The sequence below is a fragment of the Schistocerca serialis genome, chromosome 2 (genome assembly GCF_023864345.2).
Source record: "Schistocerca serialis cubense isolate TAMUIC-IGC-003099 chromosome 2, iqSchSeri2.2, whole genome shotgun sequence".
NCBI classification, from domain to species: Eukaryota; Metazoa; Arthropoda; class Insecta; order Orthoptera; family Acrididae; genus Schistocerca; species Schistocerca serialis.
The window spans coordinates 916,485,252-916,512,321 of record NC_064639.1 but is presented as its reverse complement, the minus strand read 5'-3'; the positions used below and the strand labels follow the sequence as shown (position 1 = coordinate 916,512,321).

The 27,070-nt window shown below is 43.4% G+C and overlaps 1 protein-coding gene across 1 annotated transcript in view; it reads right to left on the bottom strand.

Annotated features, from left to right (window-relative positions):
• The window catches only part of LOC126458282 (sterol O-acyltransferase 2-like), a 163,536-nt gene extending 140,165 nt beyond the window's left edge, over positions 1–23,371 (bottom strand). The window contains exons 1-2 of the mRNA XM_050095213.1: positions 23,203–23,371; positions 11,848–11,900 (exon numbers count right to left, since the gene is read on the bottom strand). Of these exons, the coding sequence (XP_049951170.1) occupies positions 11,848–11,900; positions 23,203–23,269 (120 nt within the window). The 5' untranslated portion in view covers positions 23,270–23,371. The remainder of the gene's footprint in view (positions 1–11,847; positions 11,901–23,202) is intronic.
• Positions 23,372–27,070: the final 3,699 nt, after the last annotated feature.

Sequence of the window (27,070 nt, the reverse complement as noted above, 5' to 3'; positions counted from 1 at the left end):
GCGAGTTCTGGATCCTGAGTTGCTACGACGATGGATCGGTTGTCCGTCAACTGGAAATCTCCAGCCTACCCTCCCTCCCCTCCCCACTTGCCCGTTATTTCCCCAGATCTGACACCGAGTGATTTTTACCGGTAGGTTACATTAAAGCACTTTTTCACACCACCTCCTCACAACATCGCTGACTTACGAGTACACATCAGGGTAGTTGTGGCTGAGATCGATGCGGGCACCTTAGAACGAGTATGGGCCGATTTGACCACAGACTGGACGTGTGCCGTGTGACTAACGATTCACACACTGAGGGTTTGCGAGCATCGCACAAAAAAACTTGAGGTGCTGTTTCCATACAGGTAATCATGTTAAAGTGTTTAGATCATTCTGATTAACCCTGTATACAAGTAAAAAGTATCGGTCTTTCGTGCTACGTTTTAATTTGTACAGCTAGCATGTCGACTAAATTGACTGTGGTTCTGTGATGCTCACTCACCCCTCCCCCAAGCAAGTGTAAATCACGGTTGGTTGTAGTCGAGGAAAGGTGGCGTGCTGCTGAGTCCATGAAGCGATATGTGAAGTATTTCAACTATGGTAGTGACGTTAACATTTTTTTTTTCGTAACGTACAGAAGGTAGAAAAGAAAACTGGGAACTTTTCGGTAAAGTTAAAGGCGTCAGAGAGACAGTTCTGACGTTGCGATTGATAATGGAAGCAGGACAAGAAAAGTCAAAACATGCTCATAGGATTTGTTGCCCTTGCAAAAGCACTCGACGTTGTAAATGATGCAAAATGTTAGGATTTTTCAGAAAAATACTAAAACTCTACAGAAAGATGCAAAATATATATTACTAGCAAACCTGGCAATGATTTTCAGTTGCTAAATATGTATCCTCCTGCCCCCTCCCTATTTCCACCTCTTACTCACGCTCCGTCTGACCTTGAGCCTTGCTTATTGTTATTACAGATTCAGTTTCCGTAGTAGTTTTACTTAGTGATTAGTGTATGCTGGGACAGCAGCTCAACATGTTGTTTGTTTTAATTGTATGGTTTTTTACTTGTGACATGCTGATGTTCCTCGCCACGTTTTATTACAATTTGACACATCGCTACGTGACTTTTTGTGTTGTAAAAAGCTTATACATATAATAATGTTACAATATCTTATAATGGCAACATAGATCTGTCGAAACCGATAACAGTAATAAAAGAAATTACTAGCAGCGGTCTTGGAGCACTTGATTCTTCAAGAATAATATAAACTTTCAGGTCGCCTCCAACGACTGACGCGATGTATGCGAAAGTGCAATCATGCGAGTGTTACAACATGTTAATGTCAGACTACGTTCCGGATGAGATTCCATTATGGTGAAAGAATTCGTACGTGGTACATGAGTGATAGTGGACTGGTACACTTTCATGTGGTTGTAGCACCACTCATCGACAACAACTCTATCGGTTGTTCGCCAGCACCATGCCTCCCAGGTCCCCGACTTCAACCAGTTGGAATTTTTTTGTGTGGATATTTAAAAGCGTTACTGCATTGCAACCCTGTCGATAGAGTATAACTCTGGGAACCCATTGTGGATGGTTTCCAACGCATTCGGAAAACGCCTGGGATTTTTGAACTTGTGTGGCTCTATGAGGAGACGTGCTGGAGTCTGCGTTCAGGCGAACGGTGCCCGTGTGGAGCATTTTTTTGTAATGTGTGTGTCCTCAAGTGCGTATCTGCAGAGTGGATCCTCAGAAAATGTTGTAAGGCGTTAATGTAATAAGTTGTATCGGGAAAATCATTAGCTTCCTGATCTATGTTTAATATGATTATTTGCTTCTTTCATTCTCCTCTAGTCGTCCGTTTCGTTTGTGCTTATACCAGTCAAACTCGATGCATAAAGTCCATGACTTGCTCGTCATGTGGCATCTTCCAGGTAGATGCTATTTTCCTTGACTTCCGGAAGGCGTTCGATACAGTTCCACACTGTCGCCTGATAAAGTAAGAGCGTACGTAATATCGGACCAGCTGTGTGGCTGGATTGAAGAGTTTTCAGCAAACACAACACAGCATGTTGTTCTCAGTGGAGAGACGTCTACAGACGTTAAAGTAACCTCTGGCGTGCCACAGGGCAGTGTTATGGGACCATTGCTTTTCACAATATATATAAATGACCTAGTAGATAGTGTCGGAAGTTCCATGCGGATTTTCGCGGATGATGCTGTAGTATACAGAGAAGTTGCAGTATTAGAAAATAGCAGCGAAATGCAGGAAGATCTGCAGCGGATAGGCACTTGGTGCATGGAGTGGCAGCTGACCCTTAACATAGATAAATGTATTATATTGCGAATACATAGAAAGAAGGATCCTTTATTGTATGATTATATGATAGCGGAACAAACACTGGTAGCAGTTACTTCTGTAAAATATCTGGGAATATGCGTACGGAACGATTTGAAGGGGAATGATCATATAACATTAATTGTTGGTAAGGCGGGTACCAGGTTGAGATTCATTGGGAGAGTCCTTAGAAAATGTAGTCCATCAACAAAGGAGGTGGCTTACAAAACACTCGTTCGACCTCTACTTGAGTATTCCTCATCAGTGTGGGATCCATACCAGGTCGGGTTGACAGAGATCCAAAGAAGAGCGGCGCGTTTCGTCACAGGGTTATTTGGTAAGCGTGGTAGCGTTACGGAGATGTTTATCAAAATCAAGTGGCAGACTCTGCAAGAGAGGCGCTCTGCATCGCGGTGTAGCTTGCTGTCCAGGTTTCGAGAGGGTGCGTTTCTGGATGAGATATCGAATCTATTGCTTCCCCCTACTTATACCTCCCGAGAAGATCACGAATGTAAAATTAGAGACATTCGAGCGAGCACGGAGGCTTTCCGGCAGTCATTCTTCCCGACAACCATACGCGACTGAAACAGGGAAGGGAGGCAGTAACAGTGGCACGTAAAGTGCCCTCCGCTACACACCGTTGGGTGGCTTGCGGAGTATAAGTGTAGATGTAGATGTACTTAGGTGCCACCTCGCACCACCACACACACCGAAAGCAAGTAGTGCTCAACATTGTCTTCACGTGCCTTCCGCACAAATGGCAATAACAGCTGGAAATCTGAGTTGGGTTTCTTAAAGAAGACAATGAAGGCCATAGCCATGGCGTTCAGACGAAATAGTAATGATTATCCTAATGATAGGGACGAGGAAGTGCCTTCTCACTCTGTTAAATTACCATTAGTTTCTTGAGTTACTGACCACGTCAGAATTCTAAGGAGAAATGGTATAAAAACCACATTTTTCAATTAGAACAAACTAAAAGACCATTACCGACACAAAACGGTCGCACCTGATTACATCCACACTGCGGAAGTCTATGAAGTGACGTGTGGCGGTGACAGCGTGAATGTAGGCGGAGTGCGAAGGATGGTAAAACAACGTCACACGCGATTAAAACAAAGTATGAAATCTGCCGTAGCGGAACATCAGAAGAACTGCAGCAAACACAGTGATTTCAACAACGCACGTGTGCTGACCAAGGAAACCAATATATACAGTAGGAAAGTCAGGGAAGTGATTGAGATTTCCAAGAACAAACTTAACTTCAATAGATAATACTGATATAGGCTGCGACCTTCGTGGCTTCCACGCCTTCACGGAAGTAAATAGGTAGCCACTGTGCTGGAGGAATACAAACAACGACCACGACACACAGTATTGCGTTGATGCCTAAGTTCGTAGCGTTTTTCCGTGAGTTGATTAAACGAGGCAGATACCCATAACAGAGACTTCGTCAGCATCAATATAATCTGCTTCGTTATTTACAACAATCTGCTAACGCCAGTGTAACTTTTCGATTCTGCGACTGTAGAAATCACGCGGTTTTGAGGCGAAGAACTCGTCAAGCCATGTTCGGAGTGCGTTATCATCCGGAATGAGAGTTCCCCGAAGGCTTTTCGACAGAGAACGGGAAAGGTGAAAGTCTGCGGGCGCTAGATCAGGTGAATAAAGTGGTTTCGGAATGACTCCCCAAACCAACTCCAGTACAGTCTTCTGTCAGTCTAGTAGAACGCGGGCGGGCGTTATCGTGGAATAGCATCGCTTCACGCAGTCTTGCTGGTCTTCGTTCTTGCACTGCCTATGCAGCACTTTTCAGTTACTGACAATAATGTCAGCAGTGATGGCTACCCCTAGGGGAAGCAATTCGTAGTACGCACCAGATGCATAACATTATATTTTGTGGATGCGTGCAGGTCTTTGTACAGGGAGTTGCTGTTCTATGTTAGCATGAAGACACCGTTTCTCGTCGTCAGTTGAGAGATTCCACCCGCTGATTTTGACTTGGAACATGCAATACCCATTCACCCGATTTTTGAACCTTCCCCATTGCATACAAACGTCGCGTGGTGGTGGACAAAACGAAGTTCTCTGGTACACTGACGTGGATCATGGTGGATTAATGTATTTAAACGGTCTCCATCAAACCCCGAATTTCTTCCTAAACGTGGAGAGTCAGTAATGTCGAAACGATCCTCCTTAAAACGAGAAAATTATTTTTTTGCCGTTCTCTATCCAATGGCATTATCCCTACACAGGGCCCAAATCTTTCTGGCTACTTCTGCTGCTGTAACCGTTCTATTGAACTCAAACAGAAAAGTAAGTCGGAAATGTTCCGATTTCTCCACTTGACACTCCGTTTTCTAGCGTCCATACCTCCACTCACTATCTCCAAATGACAAAATGACATTATGTAAACACAAACAGCAAAAGTGAATTACAAAGAAAAAAAGGCAATCGATAAATAAACCCACGGAGACCGGTATACCAACACGCAAAACAAAACGTCACAAACTTATGCACCTACCTATTATTGTGATAAACTCCTCCCGTCTCCTGCTCTGCCTGCTTCGGTTTGTATCAAATCACGGTAGCTCACCTACAGCACCCGCGAGGAATATTACCAAATAACCACACTAATTCAGCATAAAGAGAAAAACACCCTTTTATAAGTAGTCGCACACGGGTCCTTGCCACTCTGCAGTAGATCCTGAAGACGATACCAGTCGAGGGGTTGAAACGCCGATCGTGTAGAAGCTAAAACAGTTGCGGCTTAAACTAGAGGATTTTACCTTTATTGACATCGGCCACCAAAAGCCTGCAGAGTTACATATCCGGTCGTATCCATGATTTTAGTGCCATCAATGAATATGATGTTAGCGCACAGACTCCTGAAAAACCGATAGGAACAGTCGCCAAAAATTCATGGGTGTGTCTGAAACCTTAGGTGTAGGAAGCGGCATGACTGCCAGGAAATTAGAAACTATATAGAGTAACACATTACACAGAGGTGTCAAAAGTCATGGGATATCTCGTAATAGGGTGTCAGACCAGCTTCTTGCCGGTTTAGTGCAGCAACCTTATGTGGCATGGACTCAAAGTCTTTCGAAGTCCCATGCAGAAATACTGAGCCACGCCACCTCTAAAGCCATCCATAAGTGCGAAACTGTTGCCGGTGCAGGATTTTGTGAACGAACTGACCTCTCGATTATCTCCCATAAATGTTCGATGTTCGACCTGGAAGGCCAAATCATTCGCTTGAGTTGTCCAGAACGTTTTTCAAACCATTCGCTAACAATTGTGGCCCACTGACATGGTACACTGTCATGCACAAAAATTCCATCACTGTTTGAAAACAAAGTACATGAAGGGCTGCAAACGGCTTCAGAGTAGCCGAACGTAGTCATTCCCAGTCAAAGATCGGTTCAGTTGGATGAGAAGACCCAATTCATTACTTGTAAACACAGCCCACACCACTGTGGAGCCACCATCAGCTTGAACAATGCCTTGTTGGCAGATTGGGTCCATGGCTTCTTGGGGCCTGCACCACACTAACCCTACCATCAGCTCTTACCAACTGAAATCTGGACTCGTCTGACCGGGCCACGGATTTTCTGTCGTCTATGTTCCAAACAATATGGCCACATGCCCAGGAGAGGCGTTGCAGGCAACTTCGTGACCTTAGCAAAGGCACTCGCTTCGGTCGCCCGGTGCCATAGCCGATTAATGCTAAATTCGCAGCACTGTCCTAATGGATACGTTCGTCGTACGTCCCACATTGATTTCTGCCGTTACTTTACGCAGTGTTGCTTGTCTGTTAGCACTGGCAACTCTACGCAACTACCACTGCTCTCTGCCGTTAAGTGAAGGCCGTCGGCTACTGCGTTGTCCGTTGTGAGAGGTAATGTCTGAAGTTTGGCATTCTCGGCACACTCTTGACATTATGGCTCTCGGAATACTGAATTCCGTAACAAGTTCCGAAATGGAATGTCCCATGCATCTAGCTCCAACTACCATTCCGCATTCAAAGTCTTAATCCCCATCATGCGGCTTTAATCAGAAATCTTGTCACATGACTCACCTGAGTACAAATGATAGCTCCGGCAACGTACTGCCATTTTATACCTTGTGTACATGAATACTGCTGGTGCCTGTATTCGTGCATATCGCTGTCCCTTGACTATCACTTCAGCGTAAACGATGCACAAAGCTTGGTGTCACGGGCGGACATCAGAATGTGGGCCAGCGTTCCGTATGAAGTCAGATTTGTTAAAAACCTGCTGAGGAAGCGGCGGTGCTGTAATGCCTAGGCGAGGACAACACCCTCTGGCACTAATGGGACCAGCAGACGCTGATATACGGCCAGTATGTTCGACAACCTTCAGAAAGGTTCTTGAAGCATCTTTAGGAAAACCTTGGTTTGAAAAACACCTCTATGGGAAAAACTTGCACGGAAGTCTCTAAAAAACCTGTGTATAAACGGCTAGTTCTCAAGATAGTGATTACCAGGAAGCAGCTGGGAGAAGTTTGATGCTGCTGGATCTACGCAAATCCGAAGGACAATTGAATTTTCGGTAAGTCTCAAGGGACAGCTCTTCCCTCGAGTTTCCTGCTTGTTAAAGCGGAACAAGCTCTGTAGAGTCTGTCCTAGCACTAGCAACCGTTAATAGTTAGCATTTTCTGTGTGTTTTTAATATAAAGGGGAACAAATATCGTCTACATGAGCTTAAAGCCCGCGCAGTTCTGGAGAGTAGACTCGGAACTTACGTCAAAATGACGTGTGCGTGTCCAGCAGTACATTTCAAGTAAACTGAGCGTGATACTGACACCACTATGCCCCGTGAGTGAGAGGTACCTCTGAAACTGAGTACTAACTATTTCACTCGCAGAAATTTGGTCCAATTGGGGACGTGAGAAAGACGAAAAAATTTCATTATAGAAACTTGCACCGTGGAAACGGAGTATAAAAGCACATGCTTACATGACACAGGAAATGCACGATGAAGCCGGCCGGAGAGGCCGAGCCGTTCTAGGCGCTTCAGTCTGGAACCGCGCGACCGCTATGGTCGCAGGCTCGAATCCTGCCTCGGGCATGGATATGTGTGATGTCCTTAGGTTAGCTAGGTTTAAGTAGTTCTACGTTCTAGGGGACTTATGACTTCAGATGTTAAGTCCCATAGCGCTCAGAGCCATTTGAACCATTTGAAATGCACGATAAGTTTCTGAGAATGTAAACAAGTACGATTATATACCTATTAAGCTGATGATTAAAATTATACGAAAGCCCCTATCATTCTCGACGCTTATGTTCGTGCAATCCGTAATTACATCGCTGATGTTAGAGATTTTTAATGATAAATAAAAATGGGTTTCCTAGGATCACACTATCTGCCCTCTAATAAAGTATATAGCAGATTTTATCAAGTGATATGTGTGACAGGTTGTGTATATACAGGGTGTATATACACTCCGGGAACAATTTCAATTATTTATTGCAGAAGGACTAAACATTGTACAGATGTCATACATATTGCATTTCGAAGAGAAACTGTTAAAGGTGTTTTTTTTTTTCAGATATTCGATATGCGAACTATGAGTGACCCAGAAGACGTTAGTACAGGAATCGAATTCTTGCCATACCTGTCCCAGTATGGTATCGTCGATGTGGCAATTGCTTTCCGTATTCTCTCCCGGAGCTCTGTTACATCATGTGGTAGAGGCGGTGCATACACCAGATCTTTAATGTATCCCCACAAAAAAGTCACACGGAGTGAGATCTGGTGATCGGGGAGGCCTTTTCATGAAACAGCTGTCCCCTTCTGTAGCACGGCCGATCCATCTATGTGGCAGCTCCGTGTTCAGGTACCCATGAATGTCACGATGAAAATGGGGTGGAGCCCCATCCTGCTGAGACATGAACGGAGAGTGATTTCATTTGAGGCATCAGCCATTGCTGCAGCATGTCCAAGTAGGAATATCCAGTGACAATGCTCCCGGCGAAGAAGAATGGCCCGTACAATTTTCGACGTGACAAGGCACAAAAAAACATTTATCTTTGGGGAATCATGATCAAATTCAGTGCATTACTGTGGATGCTTTGTACGCCAGATTGGACAATTATGCCTGTTCGCTTTCCCATAAGTGTAAAAAGTGGCCTCGTCACTAAAAATTACTCCTCATTCAATTGTTGCAACAAAACTCAAAACGCATATTTTGTCGTCGTCATTGAGCTTCTGCACTAGCTCCAATTTGAATGGTTTCGTACACAGCTTCTGTCGCAGGACTTTCCACACTGTCACTGCAGCCATTTCGAGTTATGGGATGCACGACGCACCGATTTCTTTGGACTCCTTTATGAATGTCTTTCGTACGCGCTCCACATTCACTTCATTCACGCTGGGACGTGTGCTTCTCTTTGCCAGTCACAAGCAACCCATCGTAACGAATTTGTTGTGCCAGTGGTAAGTGGCCTTCCTTGTTGGTGGCTTCTTACTGTACTTGGCTCTAAACACCCGTTGAACAGCTATAGCACACTTGTGTTTGTCGAACTCTAACACACAGAAAGCTCGCTCCGCACCTGAACTCGCCATATTTGCTACTAGCGCTGACTATTCGCAAGTTAACAAACTATGCTGTGACGGTATACATGAAAAAAAAAACTTTCAATATTCCTCTTCAAAATGACATATGTATGATATCTGTAGATTGTTTGGTTCTTGTGCAATAAGAACCAAACATTGTACAGGTATCATATGTGTCATTTTGAAGTGAAACCCTGAAGGTTAATCATATTTTATTGACATCTTCCTTACATGTATTTTAATGAAATCCTTGAAGTGCTTCACATATGTTATGGCAGACATCAGGGATTGCCTTGTATGTATAGTAACTAATGAAATCCAAAATCATCACGAATGGAAAAGTCTCCAGTTAAACCAATAATTAATAAGAGTGTTAGTGCTAGTCGTTCTTCAGGATATGTTGGTCGTCACTAATTCATGTTCTGGTTTTAAATTTCCTCCTCAGTTGCAATGACAACCAGCAAATAATGTCAACCTACGTATGATCAGTGCTAAGCTGGAACTGCAATTTAGTGCTAAGTGCACTAACTCCACACGTTTCAGATTTACATACATTTCTGAACACTTTAGCAGAACAAACCTCAGTAAAAATGATGCAGTTTGGAGAGATCTTTAATGCAGTGTATCACTAAAACTGCGTATTTTCGTAATAAGCTGGTGTAAATACGGAAACAAACATATACGGCATGTTAGTTTCACACTGGACGAATTGAAATGTAATTGTTTATCCAAGAATCTGTTACAAAAGGCGAAGAGGAAAAACAAAAAAATAGTAGCATACAGCTGGATTTAAACATACTTCCTTCGGGTTCTAACCACTCGGCCAAGATGAATCCACGCAATAACCGACTCATTATTGATCTTACGATCTCTTGAAACTTTTACTCCAAATGGGTCATTAATTGACATTTAACTATAATATTTCGCACAGAGGGTGCCATGTTTGTGATAAATCTTCAATGGACCGTTGCCTTGAATCGGCATACTGCAAGTGATAATACAAAATAGCAAAACGAGATTAAATCAATATGGCGTCTGTCGCATCGACTGACACGTCAGTTTGACGTCACTTCCCACAGCGGCTGCTAGTAGGGTGAAGAATGTGGGTTGCTGAGGAAGGAGCCACGCAGGCTTTCACATTTACAGCATTGTCTTGCACTTGTTTCCCATCGTGAGTGATTGCTTATAGTCGCGACAAGTAATTCTATACTTTCTGGGTGTCAGAATGTAGGAAGAAACAAGTACTGTCCGGAGCTTGTCTCCAATCTTCGTTAAAATATCTGACTTTGTACTATCGTAATGAGTTTGCACTTGTCTTCGAAACAAAAGGTAGAATACCGGAATCGGAAGTTGCTGGAAAGGGCTAACATATAGAATGATAGGGTGTAATCGTTGATGTGCAAAGATATCAAGCCACTTTAAGGCACCTTTTCGAATAAAGTTGAACTATCAGGAAATACATACATTGCTCCTAAATTGAATCCTGAAGTTCTTACAATCTTATTCGCTTCGCACGAAGCTAATAATTTCTCCTATCCATTCCAGAATCACCTGTGGTAAGCATCCTGGAAAACTTTGTCCCTCACACACCGTTAAAGGTAACTTGACAGACCTCAGTCCACATCGTCGTTCACGTCATGATTGCGCTGTCCAGGTCACACCTTCGTTCTAAGCCGGTGACAGGACCTCTGCCGGGACACAAGATGGGTCTTCAGGCAATTCCAACTGGTAATCCCAACCGAGGGCAAGTATCAGGGAGTCGATCTCCCCTGCAGACGTAATTTGTTAACTTGAACAATTAGGAAATTGTCGGATGGTGGAGGAGACTGTCTATAGGACTTGTCTGTAAGGTGTAGTATCTAGTCTTACTTCACAGTGATGGACTGGTTCTAACAGTTTCAGAGCTGATCGTGCTGCTTAGCCGTAAACTTGGCAACCATAATCACGTCGGGACGTGATCGGGGCCAGAGACATTTTGTTGTGAACTGGCAGAAATACTACACACTTACACGTAAATGCGCCTTATGGTATTACCTGTTGCTGCAATACATCCTAAATCAATGAACATTTATCTTGAAAATGTTTATGATGTGAGTACTGCATCAAATAAGGTATGTAATCCTTCGTGTGTCTCCGTAATGACCCACGATTTTCTTTTGTATTTCGCTCTGTACTTACTCTCTCGCGGCATTTGTTACTAACAACAAAATTCGGCTGTTGGTGAAATGTATTCAAGTACAGAAAGAATTTCAGATTAGGTTTAGTATCCTTGTTTAGCACTCAGGGTGGAGTTCCACTTTTCAGTAAAAAAATCCTTTTAAAGCGCCTACAGACAAATTAAGCTAATTAAAATTCACTACGAAGCATTAATTATTACCCACGTTTTCCATGAAGTACCTAAGTATTCCTATTCAGTTACTGGAGATCTCCAATTTTAACATTACATGTAACTATGTTCCTTATTAATAACTTCCATCTTTACATTAGGTAAAGAACTTATTGTCTGTCAGTTATCAATTTACTCATGCAAGTGTTAAGCAGGCGGCAGTACACATGGAACTGTTAAGTAGCATCCACCTTTACAGTCACCAACTACTTTCTAAACAAAGTACCTCTTGCTAAGTTTGTAAGATGTTCATTTCTGTCATTTATCCTAAGTAGTGTACAGCACACCATCACTAACGATAGTTATTCGTAAACTATCACCAGAGAATTTCTGACAGCGACGTCTATGTTATTCGAAACACATCGCATGTATCTAAATGTGAGAAACAACTGTTCAGATTATTTGTCACACACGATGTGATCGTTTATAAAGAAACTGATAATTTAAGGTTACAACAGCCCTTTATGGGGTAAATAACGTTGTTCCTATAGCTAACACGCCAGCTAAAAGACGTTGAAAGTAGTAGTGTAAGAGGAAAATGAAAATAAGCAGTGCCTTACCTGTATTCGCTCCTTCAGTTCGAGCACATTAGGTCGCGGCTTTTTCTTCTCATCTGGAAAAGAAAGGAAAACCATCACGAACAGGCAGACATTCAAACAATACATTTTATTCATACGTATCCTCCTATATGAATACGGACGGGCCTCTGGGACCTTTGTGGAGTACGGCTTCATCTAAATCTACAGGGATACTCTGCAAATCACATTTAAGTGTCTGGCAGAGTGCTCATCGAACCACCTTCACAGTAATTCTTTTTAGGTTAGACGGCCTCAGGGAACCACAGAAAGGGCGTCCGTCTAAAACGGGACAAGTAAAACACAGTAAGTTAGTTGTAGAAACGATCGGTATTGTAGTTGTAAATTGTCGTAGCTGTGCTGGGAAAGAACCAGACCTCCAATCCCTAATAGAAAGCACTGAAGCTCAAATAGTTATATGTACAGAAAGCTGGCTAAAGCTGGAAATTAGCTCAGCAGAAATATTTTCTAACGATCTAACAGTGTTCAGAAATGACAGATTAAATATAACTGGTGGTAGAGTATTTATTGATGTCAGTAGTAGTTTGCCTTGTAGTGAAATTGAAGTAGGTAGTTCCTGCGAAATAGTATTTGTAGAGGTTATACTTGACAATCAGACTAAACTATTAATTGGATCGTTTTACCGACCCCGACTCAGAAGACATAGCTGCTGAACAGTTCAAAGAAAACTTGAGTCTCACTTCAAAGAGGTACCTCGCTCATACAATTGTAGTAAGTCGTGACTTCAATCTAACCTCGATATGTTGGAAAAATTATACGTTTAAAGCCGGCGGCAGGCATAAATCGTCATCCGAAATAGTACTGAATGCTTTTTCAGAAAATTATTTTGAACAATTAGTTCATGAGCCTACTCAAAGCGTAAATGGCTGACCTCTTAGCAACAAATAATCCTGGACAAATAGTCAGTATCGTGACGAATACAGGGATTAGCGACCACAAGGCAGTAGCTGATAGGCTGAATACCATAACTCCTACAACCATCAAAAAGAAACGCAAAGCATATCTATTTAAAAAAAAAGCTGATAAAAATGCTCTTAACGCCTTTTTAAGAGACATTCAGCACTGCTTCCGATCTGATCATGTAAGCGTAGAAAAGTTGTGAAATGATTTCGAAGAAATAGTCTCGACAGCAGTTGAGAGATATATACCACATAAATTAATAAGTGATGGTACTGATCCCCCGTGGTACACAAAACGGGTCAGATCGCTGTTGCAGAAACAGCGGAAAAAGCATGCCAAATTTAAAAGAACGCAAAATCCCCTAGACTGGCAATGTTTTGCAGAAATTCGAAATATAGCACGTACTTCAAGCGAGACGCATTCAATAATTTCCACAAGGAAACTCAGTCTTGAAATATGGCAGAAAAACCTAAGATATTCTGGTTATACATAAAGCACGCCAGTGGCAAGACGCAATCAATACCTTCACTGGGCGATAACAACGGTGAAATCATTGATGAAAATGCCACTAAAACAGAGTTGTTAAATACGATTTTCCGAAACTCCTTCACCAAAGAAGACGAAGGAAATATTCCTGAATTCCATTCAAGAACAACTGCCAAGATGAGAAACATAGCCGGCCGGAGTGGCCGAGCGGTTCTAGGCGCTTCAGTCTCGAACCGCGCGACCGCTACGGTCGCAGGTTCGAATCCTGCTTCGGGCATGGATGTGTGTGATGTTCTTAGGTTAGTTAGGTTTAAGTAGTTCTAAGTTCTAGGGGACTGATGACCTCAGAAGTTAAGTCTCATAGTGCTCAGGGCCATTTGAACCATATAAAATTTGAGAAACATAGAAAAAGATATCCTCGGTGTCGCAAAGCAGCTTAAATCACTTAATAAAGGCAAGGCTTCCGGTCCAGATTGTATACCAGCCAGGTTCCTCTCAGAGTATGCTGATAAAATAGCTCCATATTTAGCAATTATATACAACCGCTCGCTCACAGAAAGATCCGTACCTAAAGACTGGAAAATCGCTCAAGTCACACCAATATCCAAAAATGGAAGTAGGAGGCCCATATCACTAACGTCGATTTGCAGTAGGTTTTTGGAACATATACTGTATTCGAACATTATGAAGTACCTCGAAGAAGACGATTTATTGACACGTAGTCAGCACGGATTCAGCAAATATCGTGTTTCCGGAACACAACTAGCTCTTTATACTCACGAAGTAATGACTGCTATCGACAGGGGATGTCAAATTGATTCCGTATTTTTAGATTTCCAGAAGGCTTTAGACACCGTTCCTCACAAGCGTCTTCTAACCAAACTGCGTGCCTACGGAGTATCGCCTCAGTTGTGCGGCTGGATTCGTGATTTCCTGTCAGAAAGGTCACAGTTCGTAGTAATAGACGGAAAGTCATCGACTAAAACAGGAATAATATCCGGCGTTCCCCAAGGAAATGTTATAGGCTCTCTGTCGTTCCTTATCTGTAATAACGACATAGGAGACAAAATCAGTAACCGTCTTAGATTGTTTGCACATGTTGCTGTCATTTACCGTCTTGTTAAGTCATCAGATGACCAAAACGAACTGCAAAATGATTTAGATAAGATATCTGTATGGTGTGAGAAGTGGCAATTGACCCTGAATAAAGAAAAGTGTGAAGTTATTTACAGGAGTACTAAAAGAAATCTGCTAAATTTCGATTACGCGATAAGTCACACAAATCTGAAGGCTGCAAATTCGACTAAATACTTAGGGATTACAATTACAAATATACTAAATTGGAACGATCACATAGATAATGTTGTGTGTAGAGCCAGCCAAAGACTGGGATTCATTGGCAGAACACTTAGAGTGCAACAGGTCTACTAAAGAGACTGCTTACACCACGCTTGTCCGCCCTATTCTGGAGTATTGCTGTGCGGTGTGGAATCCCGCATCAGATGGGACTGACGGATGACATCGAAAAAGTACACAGAAGGGCGGCTCGTTTTGTATTATCGCGAAGTAGAGTAGATAGTGCCACAGATATGGTACGTGAATAGGAGTGGCAATAATTAAAACAAAGGCGTTTTTCGTTGCGACGGGATCTTCTCATGAAATTTCAATCACCAGTTTTCTTCTCCGATTGCGAAAACATTCTGTTGGCACCCACCTACATAGTGAGAAATGATCATCACGATAAAATAAGAGAAATCAGGGCTCGTTTTTCATGCCCGCCGTTCGAGAGTGGAACGGTAGAGAGACAGCTTGAAGGTGGTCTCTGCCAGACACTTTATTGAGAATGGCAGAGTAATCACGTAGATGTAGATGATTCCAATCTCGAACAGCGCGTGGAAAAACGAACGCCTATATATTTCCGTACGAGCTCTGAATTCCCTTATTTTATTATGATGATCGTTTCTTCCCACGTAAGTTTGTGACAGCAAAATATTTTCGCATTCGTAGGAAGTTCGTGATCGAAATTTCAGGAGAAGATTCTGCCGCAACAAAAAACGGCTTTGTTTTAATGATGTCCTGTATCATTTCAGTGTCACACTCTCCCCTATTTCGTGATAATACAAAATGTGCTGCCCTTCTTTTAACTTTCTCAATGTACTCCGTCAATCCTATCTGGTAAGGAACCTCCACCGCGCAGTAGTATTCTAGAAGAGGATTGACAAGCGTAGTGTAGGCGGTCTCTTTAGTAGATCTGTTACATTTTCTAAGTGTGGTGGTAATAAAACGCAGTGTTTCGTTAGCCTTCCCCACAACATATTTTATGTGTTCCTTCCAGTTTAAGTTGTTGGTAATTGTAATTCCTAGGTATTTAGTAGAATTTACGGCCTTTACATTTGATGTCTTTATCGTGTAACCGACGTTTAACGGCTTCTTTTTAATACTGATGTGGATGACCTCCAGTTTTCGTTATTCATGGTCAATTGACAATTTTTGCACCATAGAGATATCTTTATCTTCTGTTGACTTTACTAGACCATAAACGACAGTATCATCTGCTAACAACCTAAGACTGCTGCTCAGTTTGTGCCCTAAATCGTTTACATGCATAAGGAACAGCAAAGGGCTTATAACATTACCTTCGGGAAAGCCAGAAATCACATCCGTTTTACTCTATGACTTTCCGTCTATTAGCACGAATTGTGACTTTTGTTCACACTTTTCGCGCGTGGTCCTGTTCTGTGCTGGTACGCCTGCCGCCGCCTCCGTGAGGTTGCCTTTTAGTACGTTTTATGCGATATCACGCCTACTTGACGGATGTTTTTTGGCAGAAAATTTCTGATATTTTAACATTTTTAACATGACCTGATGATGCCCTATCCGGGCGAAACGCGTCATTCTTAAGTCAATAAGGAACGTTCTGCAACCTACGACTGCTTTTAAATTAGTAAATAAAAGGATGATATCCTTGCAGCAAGTTAGTACCACTATTTCATGGGTAAGCGACCAAGAGCGACCGTGCAAAAGAAAAAAAAAAAAAAAAGAAAAAGAAAAAAGAGCGTTTTGAACCTTAAGTTAGTTTTCGTGAAGACTGGCGGCGGTTTATGTGGCCACTGTGTCAGTAGTTACTTTACACTTATTTGCAGTTACTACACATACGTAAGTAGTTTACCATATGCGTGTTTATTTTGCCATAAATGTTTCGTTTTATCCATTTAAAACATTGTCAGAGTTAACATTTTTATCTGAGCCACGAAGTCTTATTTGGTGTTCAGAAGCAACTAAGGATCACATTGATAAGATCTAGAAATCAGCTTCAGTTGTAAATGATATTTTATTAGCTCGACTGGTTTCGAAGACTAGTGCTCCATCATCGGGTGCCTCACGTCATAAAGCCATTGGCGTGAGACAGGCATTACGCACAGCTCTCGTATATGTGACATTAAGATGTGCCGGAACTGCCAGACAAAGGAAAATCGTATTATATGTAGATCCTTCCTGATAATGGAGCAATAGTCTCCGAAACTGGTCATTCGGATCTTCGAATCTTATCAATTTTCGTCCATTTTCCGCTTACATGGGGAAGTGTCGTCTGCTTGCCCATTTTCTAGATTTTCCTGAGCTTAGCACTAATATTTTTATCCTAATTTCACATCACTTGAGGTAAAAAACGCAAAAATATTTCACCACTAGAATTTTACGTCAAGAAATATCTAGTCCCATGCACACACGTGAAAGCAGGATAAAAACATCAACACCAAACTCAGGAAAACCTGAAAAGTGCGCAAGAAGACACTTCTGGATGGAAGCTGAAATCATTCAAATATGCTAAAACTGACGATATTTTAAACGAACAGAGCACAATGTTTATAGTATAATACATAACCTACGAATTGTTTTTAGTAGTTGCAAAAACTGGTTTCAAATATCTTTAATAGCTAACGATTGTGTTCATGACAGCTAAGATTGAATTTATGGACATTACTATATTTTTAAAGTTGGATTTGTTACTCGTAAGATAATTTCGGACAATAAGTGTGTTACGAAGTTGCAGATAGTTTGTCTACTGTTTAAAAAGCGCTTTTAAGATGATTTTCAAAGTCAAAGTAGTCCCATCCTAAGGGAATAAGCATAGGAGTGCAGATGCAGGATGCTACTTCATCGTTCTAGGCAAGCTCCTAGGGCAGGTGATTGGTTAGTTTTATGTTCCATGTATAATTTTGCACGATAGATCGTAATGATGTTGCACGCGTTATTTTACATCCACATCGAAAATTAATTTGTGCATTTGGTAACAGTCTAAACATTTCTGAGCTTTTTTATCTTGAGACCTGTTCTGAAGCGCCAGGTGTGTGTGTCCTTTGGATGACTGGTGAGTGCTTGTACATTGTAGTGTTGGGTTTATGTTATGAATGAGAGAGAAGGGAGAGGGTGAAATCCGGTGCCAACACACAGTATACTCCTCGCGAATAGCACCAAGGGGGCAGACGGGCTTAACTTCTCCATCCCGTGGAGAAGTGCATCACATGCTCTCACTTCATGCTACACTGCTCAGAAGTTTGGAGTTTAATGAAGGACAATCGAGCAAAGACTGATGGTCATGACCTTTACGCCATCAACTCTCTTTCCCTTGTCGGCCAAATACTGGTGGGAAAAATTCTGACCCATCAGGATTCGAACCCCCTTACCCCCCAAGTTGAGCGGCACCACATACGCGTACGTTATCGGGCACGAAGGAAGGTGTCAGAGGGGGCGAACAAAATATGGAACCGTCAAAACCACAACACATTATCATGCCTAATACGGTGAAGGAAACCGTTGGACTTCGAGACAATTTGCAGTCGTCTCGGAACAGATAAATACTGGTCTTGTATGGTTTTGAAGGGAAACCTACACCACTCTTCCTGCAAGACAGTGGCAAGTTCAGGTAACGATGAAGATTGTTGAACGAGATCACGCACAATTCTCTCGAAATTAGACCACAAATACTCAATAATATTCAGATCTGCCGACTGTGGTGACCAGGGGAGATGCGATAATTCAACCTCGTGCTCAGGAAACCAGTCCTGACAAGCTTCCCCGTCAGTTTCTTATACAGCGGAAGCGGTAGTAATCAAGGAGGCCATTAAGTTCCGGTAACCCAGAATTGCAAAAGGGGGCTAATTATCTCGGACGCAAAGAGCATTCTTGGTGCCACAGAGAACGGAAAATTGGGACAAGCACAGAAGTAAACTGGTCATAGACATAGCCCGAGAAATAACGGTATGCTCTCGACGTAACAAGTACATTTTTCTCCTGCAGATGAAAGCTCGTAAAGGTATTTTATACAGTGAATCTGTGGAACAGCTGGCCAAGGAAGCTGAAATCTCTGGAACCTTCTTAATTATTCCGTTACCTTATTCAGACCTACTGCATCACATAAAAATGTGGATCTGAATCGAGTGTGAAGAGGAATGGCAAGCACCTGCACATGAAGGCAAATATTATAAATGGAAACAACCACACTTACCAAGATTTCCTTGGGTTCACAATATGCCTGTACACAGAAGAGCCATCTCTACAATTACAAGAATGAGATTCAATCATGGAAGCTTTCCTGCTCATTTATTTCGCCTTCGTCTTACGACTTCGGACAAGGACTCAGATATGGGGACGTCAACCATCTGATGACCAACATAGAGAAACATTCCTCTCTGTAGCTGGGGCATTTTAGGGTTCCACTCCCTTTAAATACACACATCAAAAGAAGTTTTTCATCAGCCCGGTTCCCAGAACTCCTGAAGATAGATGTCTGTGGATATTGTATCACAGACACAGTTCCTCTGACTGTTGAGAGATGTCACTAAACCCGCCCAAAGATGTAAACAACTATGCATGAGCAGCGCCTATTAGACGGACGGGGTCCGACAGCCGATCAGTTCCAGTCATTCCACCAGGAAAGACGTACACGGCTCGTGTCGTCTGTCGTTCAACCATGCCTAGACGGTCAATACCGCGGTTCGAGTGCGTCCGTACTGTTACTTCGTGCCAGGAAGGTCTCTCAACAAGGGAAGTGTCCGGACGTCTCTGAGTGAACCAAAGCGATGTTTTCGGACATGGAGGAGATACAGAGAGACAGGAACTGTCGGTGACATCCCTCGCTCAGGCCGCCCAAGGGCTACTACCGCAGTGGATGACCGCTACCTACGGATTATGGCTCCGAGGAACCCTGACAGCAACGCCATCATGTTGAATAATGCTTTTCGTGCAGCCACAGGACGTCCTGTTAGGACTAAAACTGTGCGCAATGGGCTGTATGATGCGAAACTTCACTCCCGACGTCCATGGCGAGGTCCGTGTTTGCAACCACGACACCATGCAGCACGGTGCAGATGGGCCCAACAACATGCCGAATGGACCGCTCAGGATTGGCATCACGTTCTCTTCACCGATGAGTGTCGCGTATGCCTTCAACCAGACAACCGCCGGACACGTGATTGGAGGCAACCCGGTCAGGCTGAACGCCTTAGACACACTGTCCAGCGAGTGCAGCTGTTTTGGGATGGCATATGTGGGGCCGACTTACGGCGCTGGTGGTCATGGATGGCGCCGTAACGACTGTACGATACGTGAATGCTTTCCTCCAATCGATATTTTAACCATATCGGCAGCATATTGCCGAGACATTCGTCTTCATGGACGACAATTCGCGCCCCAATCGTGCACATCTTGTGAATGTCTTCCTTCAGGATAACGACATCGCTCGACTACAGTGACCAGCATGTTCTCCAGACATGGAACCACTCTGAGGGATCTACGCCGAATCGCCATTGAGGACTGGGACAATCTGGACCAACATTGCCTTCACGAACCTGTGGATAGTATGCTGCGACGAATACAGACACGGATCAATGCAACAGGACGTGCTACTGGGTATTAGATGTACCGGTGTGTAAAGCAATCTGGACCACTACCTCTGAAGGTCTCGCTGTATGGTGGTGCAACATGCAATGTGTGGTTTTCATGAGCAATAAAAAGGGGCGAAATGATGTTTATGTTGATCTCTGATCCAATTTTTTGTACAGGTTCCGGAACTCTCGGAACCGAGGTGATGTAAAACTTTTTTTGTTGTATGTATTGTTAGCCTACTAAAAAGCAAACCGTGTAATGTTTCGATGTCTCGCAAGATTCATTTTTAAGGAATCGAATGAAAATTTGACCAACAATATATAAAAACAGTGTTATTACCATTTCTCCTATAGAACTGATAACAAGTGAAGCGTATTTTCGAAAGTGTGTGTTGACTAAATTGCTGTGCAGAAGATAGTCTTGTATCATAGTTCTTGCACCTGTCCACAGCTAAATAGTGTTATACTGCTAAAGGCCTATTAAAACAAATTAAAAAAACAGTACTGGGCGTTGTGATCTGTGTCAATAGGGGCCCTGTCGTTTTAGAACACCGTATCACCACTCGGGAAGAAACATTGTACCACTGAATGGTCGATCAGCCAAAATGATTGAGTAATACTTGGCAGTTACGCGATCTTGCAAAGTGGTCATGGGGCCGATGGGATACCAATGTAGCTCCCCAAATCACCGAACCCCCTCCATGTATCACTCTTGGGCCGTAAACTCGGCCACAAGTTGGAAACAGTGTGCAACAACACTCATCCAACTTTTTTTTTTTTTTTTTTTTTTTTACAGTGCTCCGTTGTCCGAGTTTTATGGCTTCGGCGCCACTCTTTTCTATTATCTGCATTTGCATCACTGTTCAGTGGTTTTAGAAGTCCAGCTCACCCTGCAATACACTTCTTATGGAGCTCCCTTCGTATTGTTTTCGTGCTGATGTGGTTCGGGAGGGTGACATCCAGTCGCGCAGTAACTTTTGCAGCCTTTATCCAATTATTTTTCGTCACTATCCTCTTAGACGACAGACTGTCACGATCAGTGAACACACACACTTTAGTCTGAGTTGTGAGTTAACGGAAGCTGTTGCTCCACTTTTCCTGTATGCAGTGTAAATTTTCGATACGGTGCCTCTTAAAACACCAAACACTTCCGCTATCTTGGTTACGGCAGCACCCACCACAGGAACGCCAAAGACTTCCCCAGGTTCGCATTCACTTAGCTCCCACATAGCGGACTCGCAACTACACAGAACACTGTTCTGACCGCGACTGACAGTTGCAACGCATTGGGCACACTGCGCAGGTGCCGTTCGTGGTCAAATACAACAGCACAACCTGCTGGTATCTGCATTTAGGTTAAAGCGTGCGTTTCTTGCGGTGTTTCCATATTTTCGTCCAGACCCTGTAAGATGATCGTAGACATTATACATCTTTCTTACCACACGAGTTTGGCTACAGAATGTCTACTCAGAACTTAAGGGCCATAGACGCACTCATGTTGATGGTGTGTTCCTTGATTTCAGTAGCGCATTTGACACCGTCAGATTACGGAGTATCGTAGCAGATTTGCGATTGCATTCAAGACTCTCCTTCAGACAGAACTCAACACATCGCTCTTAACGGGACAAATTCGACAGATGTAAAGGCAATATCCGGAGTACCACAGGAAACTGTGATAGGACCGTTGCTCTTTACAATACACATAAATGATCTACTAGAAAGCGTCGGATGCTCTTTAAGGCTATTCCCAGATGAGGCAGTTGTCTATACCAAAGTAGCAATGACAGAAGATAGTAAGAATTTGCAGAACGACCTGCAGAGAATTGATGAATGGTGCATTCTCTGGCAGCTGACCCTGAACGTAAATAAATGTAACATATTGCGCATGTATAGAAAAAGATATCTATTACTGTACAGCTGCACTATTGATGACAAACAACTGGAGACAGCGTCTGCCGTAAAATATCCAGGCGTAACTATCCAGAGCGACGTTAAGCGGAATGACCACATAAAACAGATAGTGGGAAAAGCAGATACCAGATTCATCGGAAGAATCTTAAGGAAATGTAACTTATCCACGAAAGAAATAGCTTACCCGGCGCTTGTTCGCCCGATTCTCGAGTACTGTTAATCTATCTGGAATCCCTATCAGGTAGGACTAACAGAGGAGATAGGGAAGATCCAACGAAGAGCGGCGCGTTTCGTCACGTTTAGCGTTACGAAGATGGTAAACAAACTCCCCTGGCAGACGTTACAAGATAGGCGTTGTGCATCACGGAGAGTTTTACTATTGAAATTTCGGGACAGCCCTTTTCAGGAGAAGTCGGACAACATATTACTTCCCCCCCCCCCCCTCCCCCTGACATACATCTAGCGTACTGACCATGACGAGAAAATTCGAGACATTAGAGCCAATACAGGGGCTTACCGACAAGCATTCTTCCCAGGCACCATGCGCGAGTACAACAGGGTTGGAGGGATCAGATAATAGTACCGAAAGTACCCTCCGCCACACATCATTAGGTGGCTTGCGGAGTGCGTTGTAGTTGTTAATGAACGGATCCAAAACTATACAAACAGATAGTTCTGTGCCAAAATCGGAAATGGCAGGATGATCAAAGCTGACTGAACATGGTTATTTATTAAGTTCCATATTTATTATTTATTAAGTTCCACATTTATTATTTATTAAGTTCCACACTTCCAAATCGTAGTTGTTTCTCAATGACAGTAAAGACAGCGACGAAAAGAGATTAGAATCTGGAAGTAACATCAAATGGAATGTTAGTAATAGATATGGACGAAAAAATAGAATGTAGAAGATGCAACACATAACAGCGACAATCAGAGGAATACCAGTGTTGTATTGGCAAACAGTTCTTATGCAAAGCAGAGCAACAATCAGACGTCAGCTGTTTACTTCTTGCCAGCTACACGCACCGAGTTTACAAGGTAGAGGTAACGCCAATGTGGATGACAATAACACTGAAAGGGGGTGCAGTGGGGATGGAAATAATTGACAGTTGATGGAGCGGTGTTTCAGACTTACCTGGAGGCGTTGACACGGTATCGCCGGTCACTTCCCTAACACTGGTCTGAGACGCTTCAGCCTCCATGGTCAGCTACCGGCTGGACCGATCACTCGCGGCTACACGCCAACACCGGACAGTACAGCTCCGCTGCGCACACTCCCCCTTGACGTAGCGTCCCTGGCCCTATCTGCGAGCCGACTGGTCAATGAAGCCCGTCCGACCCGCCGGCGCGACCTCTGCCACACCGCTTATCACCGCCGACAGCGCCTCTCGCGCCGCTGCGAGGTAGCTCGTGACGCGTCGCCGCTTCGCGCCGCCCAATAATATGTCACACGAACGCCAGCGTTGGCGGCTCCCGTGATTGTGACGAACTGCACCGGCGGTAGCTGACGTCGCCGTCTCTTCGAACTTCCGTTCCTCTTTGCGAGGAAGTGGTGCAATATTGTGACTTCCACTCGCTGCTGGCGGAGGTAAACATCGAACGAGCTATGACTCAGCAAGAGTGTCTGCAGAAATTTATTCAAGAGGCGGCAAGTTTCTAAGACTCCCTTCATTATTGTTAATGTATCAGTGGTTCTGAAGAAGTTTCGTGACCCCAACATTAAATTTGAAGGGTATACACAAAATGTGTTGTATGTCAAAATTGTGACAGTTGTCCAAACGAAATTTTTCTTTATTTCATGTGTCTCCACTCTGAGGAATGTTGATCAACAGTAACTCTGCCAGATATTTTCTTTTTTTTTATAGTCAACACAAATTTCTCATTTTATCTCCAGTTTCAGAGTCTTAATACCTAGAGTCAGCTTAACATTGTTGGCATATGAACAGAATAACTTTAGAGAATGTAATTACATTAATATATTAAATATTTACTTCGGGTAAAAGTACACAGTTAAGTATAAAATGCCGCCATCTTCTTAAGCTTTTATTGTAATTTATCCATCTACAACAATCTGTCATACAGAATGTCCCAGGAGGAATGGACAGTATTCAGGGATATGGCAGGGACGATGATTTGAAACAAAAAGTCTAGTAACTTCTACATCTACATCTTCATCTACATGGATGCTCTGCATATCACATTTAAGTGCCCGGCAGATGGGTCATCGAACCACGTTCACGATTCTCTATTATTCCAATCTCGTATAGGGCGCGAAAAGAACGAACACCTACACTACTGGCCATTAAAATTGCTACACCACGAAGATGACGTGCTGTTGTTGTTGTTGTGGTCTTCAGTCCTGAGACTGGTTTGATGCAGCTCTCCATGCTACTCTATCCTGTGCAAGCTTTTTCATCTCCCAGTACCTACTGCAACCTACATCCTTCTGAATCTGCTTAGTGTATTCATCTCTTGGTCTCCCCCTACGATTTTTACCCTCCACGCTGCCCTCCAATACTAAATTGGTGATCCCTTGATGCCTCAGAACATGTCCTACCAACCGATCCCTTCTTCTGGTCAAGTTGTGCCACAAACTTCTCTTCTCCCCAATCCTATTCAATACTTCCTCATTAGTTATGTGATCTACCCATCTAATCTTCAGCATTCTTCTGTAGCACCACATTTCGAAAGCTTCTATTCTCTTCTTGTCCAAACTATTTATCGTCCATGTTTCACTTCCATACATGGCCACACTCCATACGAATACTTTCAGAAATGACTTCCTGACACTTAAATCAATACTGGATGTTAACAAATTTCTCTTCTTCAGAAACGCTTTCCTTGCCATTGCCAGCCTACATTTTATATCCTCTCTACTTCGACCATCATCAGTTATTTTGCTCCCCAAATAGCAAAACTCCTTTACTACTTTAAGTGCCTCATTTCCTAATCTAATTCCGTCAGCATCACCCGACTTAATTAGACTACACTCCATTATCCTTGTTTTGCTTTTGTTGATGTTCATCTTATATCCTCCTTTCAAGACACTGTCCATTCCATTCAACTGCTCTTCCAAGTCCTTTGCTGTCTCTGACAGAATTACAATGTCATCGGCGAACCTCAAAGTTTTTATTTCTTCTCCATGAATTTTAATACCTACTCCGAATTTTTCTTTTGTTTCCTTTACTGCTTGCTCAATATACAGATTGAACAACATCGGGGAGAGGCTACAACCCTGTCTTACTCCCTTCCCAACCACTGCTTCCCTTTCATGTCCCTCGACTCTTATAACTGCCATCTGGTTTCTGTACAAATTGTAAATAGCCTTTCGCTCTCTGTATTTTACCCCTGCCACCTTTAGAATTTGAAAGAGAGTATTCCAGTCAACATTGTCAAAAGCTTTCTCTAAGTCTACAAATGCTAGAAACGTAGGTTTCTCATACACAAACAGCAGTTGACCGGCGTTGCCCAGTGAAGCGTTGTTTTGATGCCTCATGTAAGGAGGAGAAATGCTTAAAATCACGTTTCCGACTTTGATAAAGGTCGGATTGTACCCTATCGCAATTGCGGTTTAACGTATCGCGACATTGCTGCTCGCGTTGGTCGAGATCCAATGACTGTTAGCAGAATATGGAATCGGTGGGTTCAGGAGGGTAATAAGGAACGCCGTGCTGCATCCCAACGGCCTCGTATCACTAGCAGTCGAGATGACGTGCTACAGACGCGAAATTTAACCGACAGGAAGCAGATGCTGTGATACGCAAATGAATAGATTTCCAGAGCATTCACACAAGGTTGGCGCCGGTGGCGACACCTACAGCGTGCTGACATTAGGAAAGTTTCCAACCGATTTCTCATACACAAACAGCAGTTGACCGGCGTTGCCCAGTGAAGCGTTGTTTTGATGCCTCATGTAAGGAGGAGAAATGCTTAAAATCACGTTTCCGACTTTGATAAAGGTCGGATTGTACCCTATCGCAATTGCGGTTTAACGTATCGCGACATTGCTGCTCGCGTTGGTCGAGATCCAATGACTGTTAGCAGAATATGGAATCGGTGGGTTCAGGAGGGTAATAAGGAACGCCGTGCTGCATCCCAACGGCCTCGTATCACTAGCAGTCGAGATGACAGCCATCTTATCCGCATGGCTGTAACGGATCGTGCAGCCACGTCTCGATCCTTGAGTCAACAGATGGGGACGTTTGCAAGACAACAACCATCTGCACAAACAGTTCGACGTTTGCAGCAGCATGGACTATCAGCTCGGAGACCATCGCTGCGGTTACCTTTGACGCTGCATCAGAGACAGGAGCGCCTGCGATGGTGTACTCGACGAAGAACCTGGGTGCACGAATGGCAAAACGTCATTTTTTTGGATGAATCCAGGTTCTGTTTACAGCATCATGATGGTCGCATCCGTGTTTGGCGACATCGCGCGCACATTGGAAGCGTGTATTCGTCATCGCCGTACTGGCGTATCACCCAGCGTGATGGTGTGGGGTGCCATTAGTTACACGTCTCGGCCACCTCTTGTTCGCATTGACGGCACTTTGAACAGTGGACGTTACATTTCAGATGTGTTACGACCCGTGGCTCTACCCTTAATTCGATCCCCGCGAAACCCTACATTTCAGCAGGATAATGCACGACCGCATGTTGCAGGTCCTGTGCAGGCCTTTCTGGATACAGAAAATGTTCGACTGCTGCCCTGGCCAGCACATTCTCCAGATCTCTCACGAATTGAAAACGTCTGGTCAATGGTGGACGAGCAACTGGCTCGTCAAAATACGCCATACCTGTACACGCCATCCAAGCTCTGTTTGACTCAATGCCCAGGCGTATCAGGGCCGTTATTACGGCCAGAGGTGGTTGTTCTGGGTACTGATTTCTTAGGATCTATGCACCCATATTGCGTAAAAATGTAATCACATGTCAGTTCTAGTACAATATATTTGTCCAATGAATACCCGATTATCATCTGCATTTCTTCTTGGTGTAGCAAT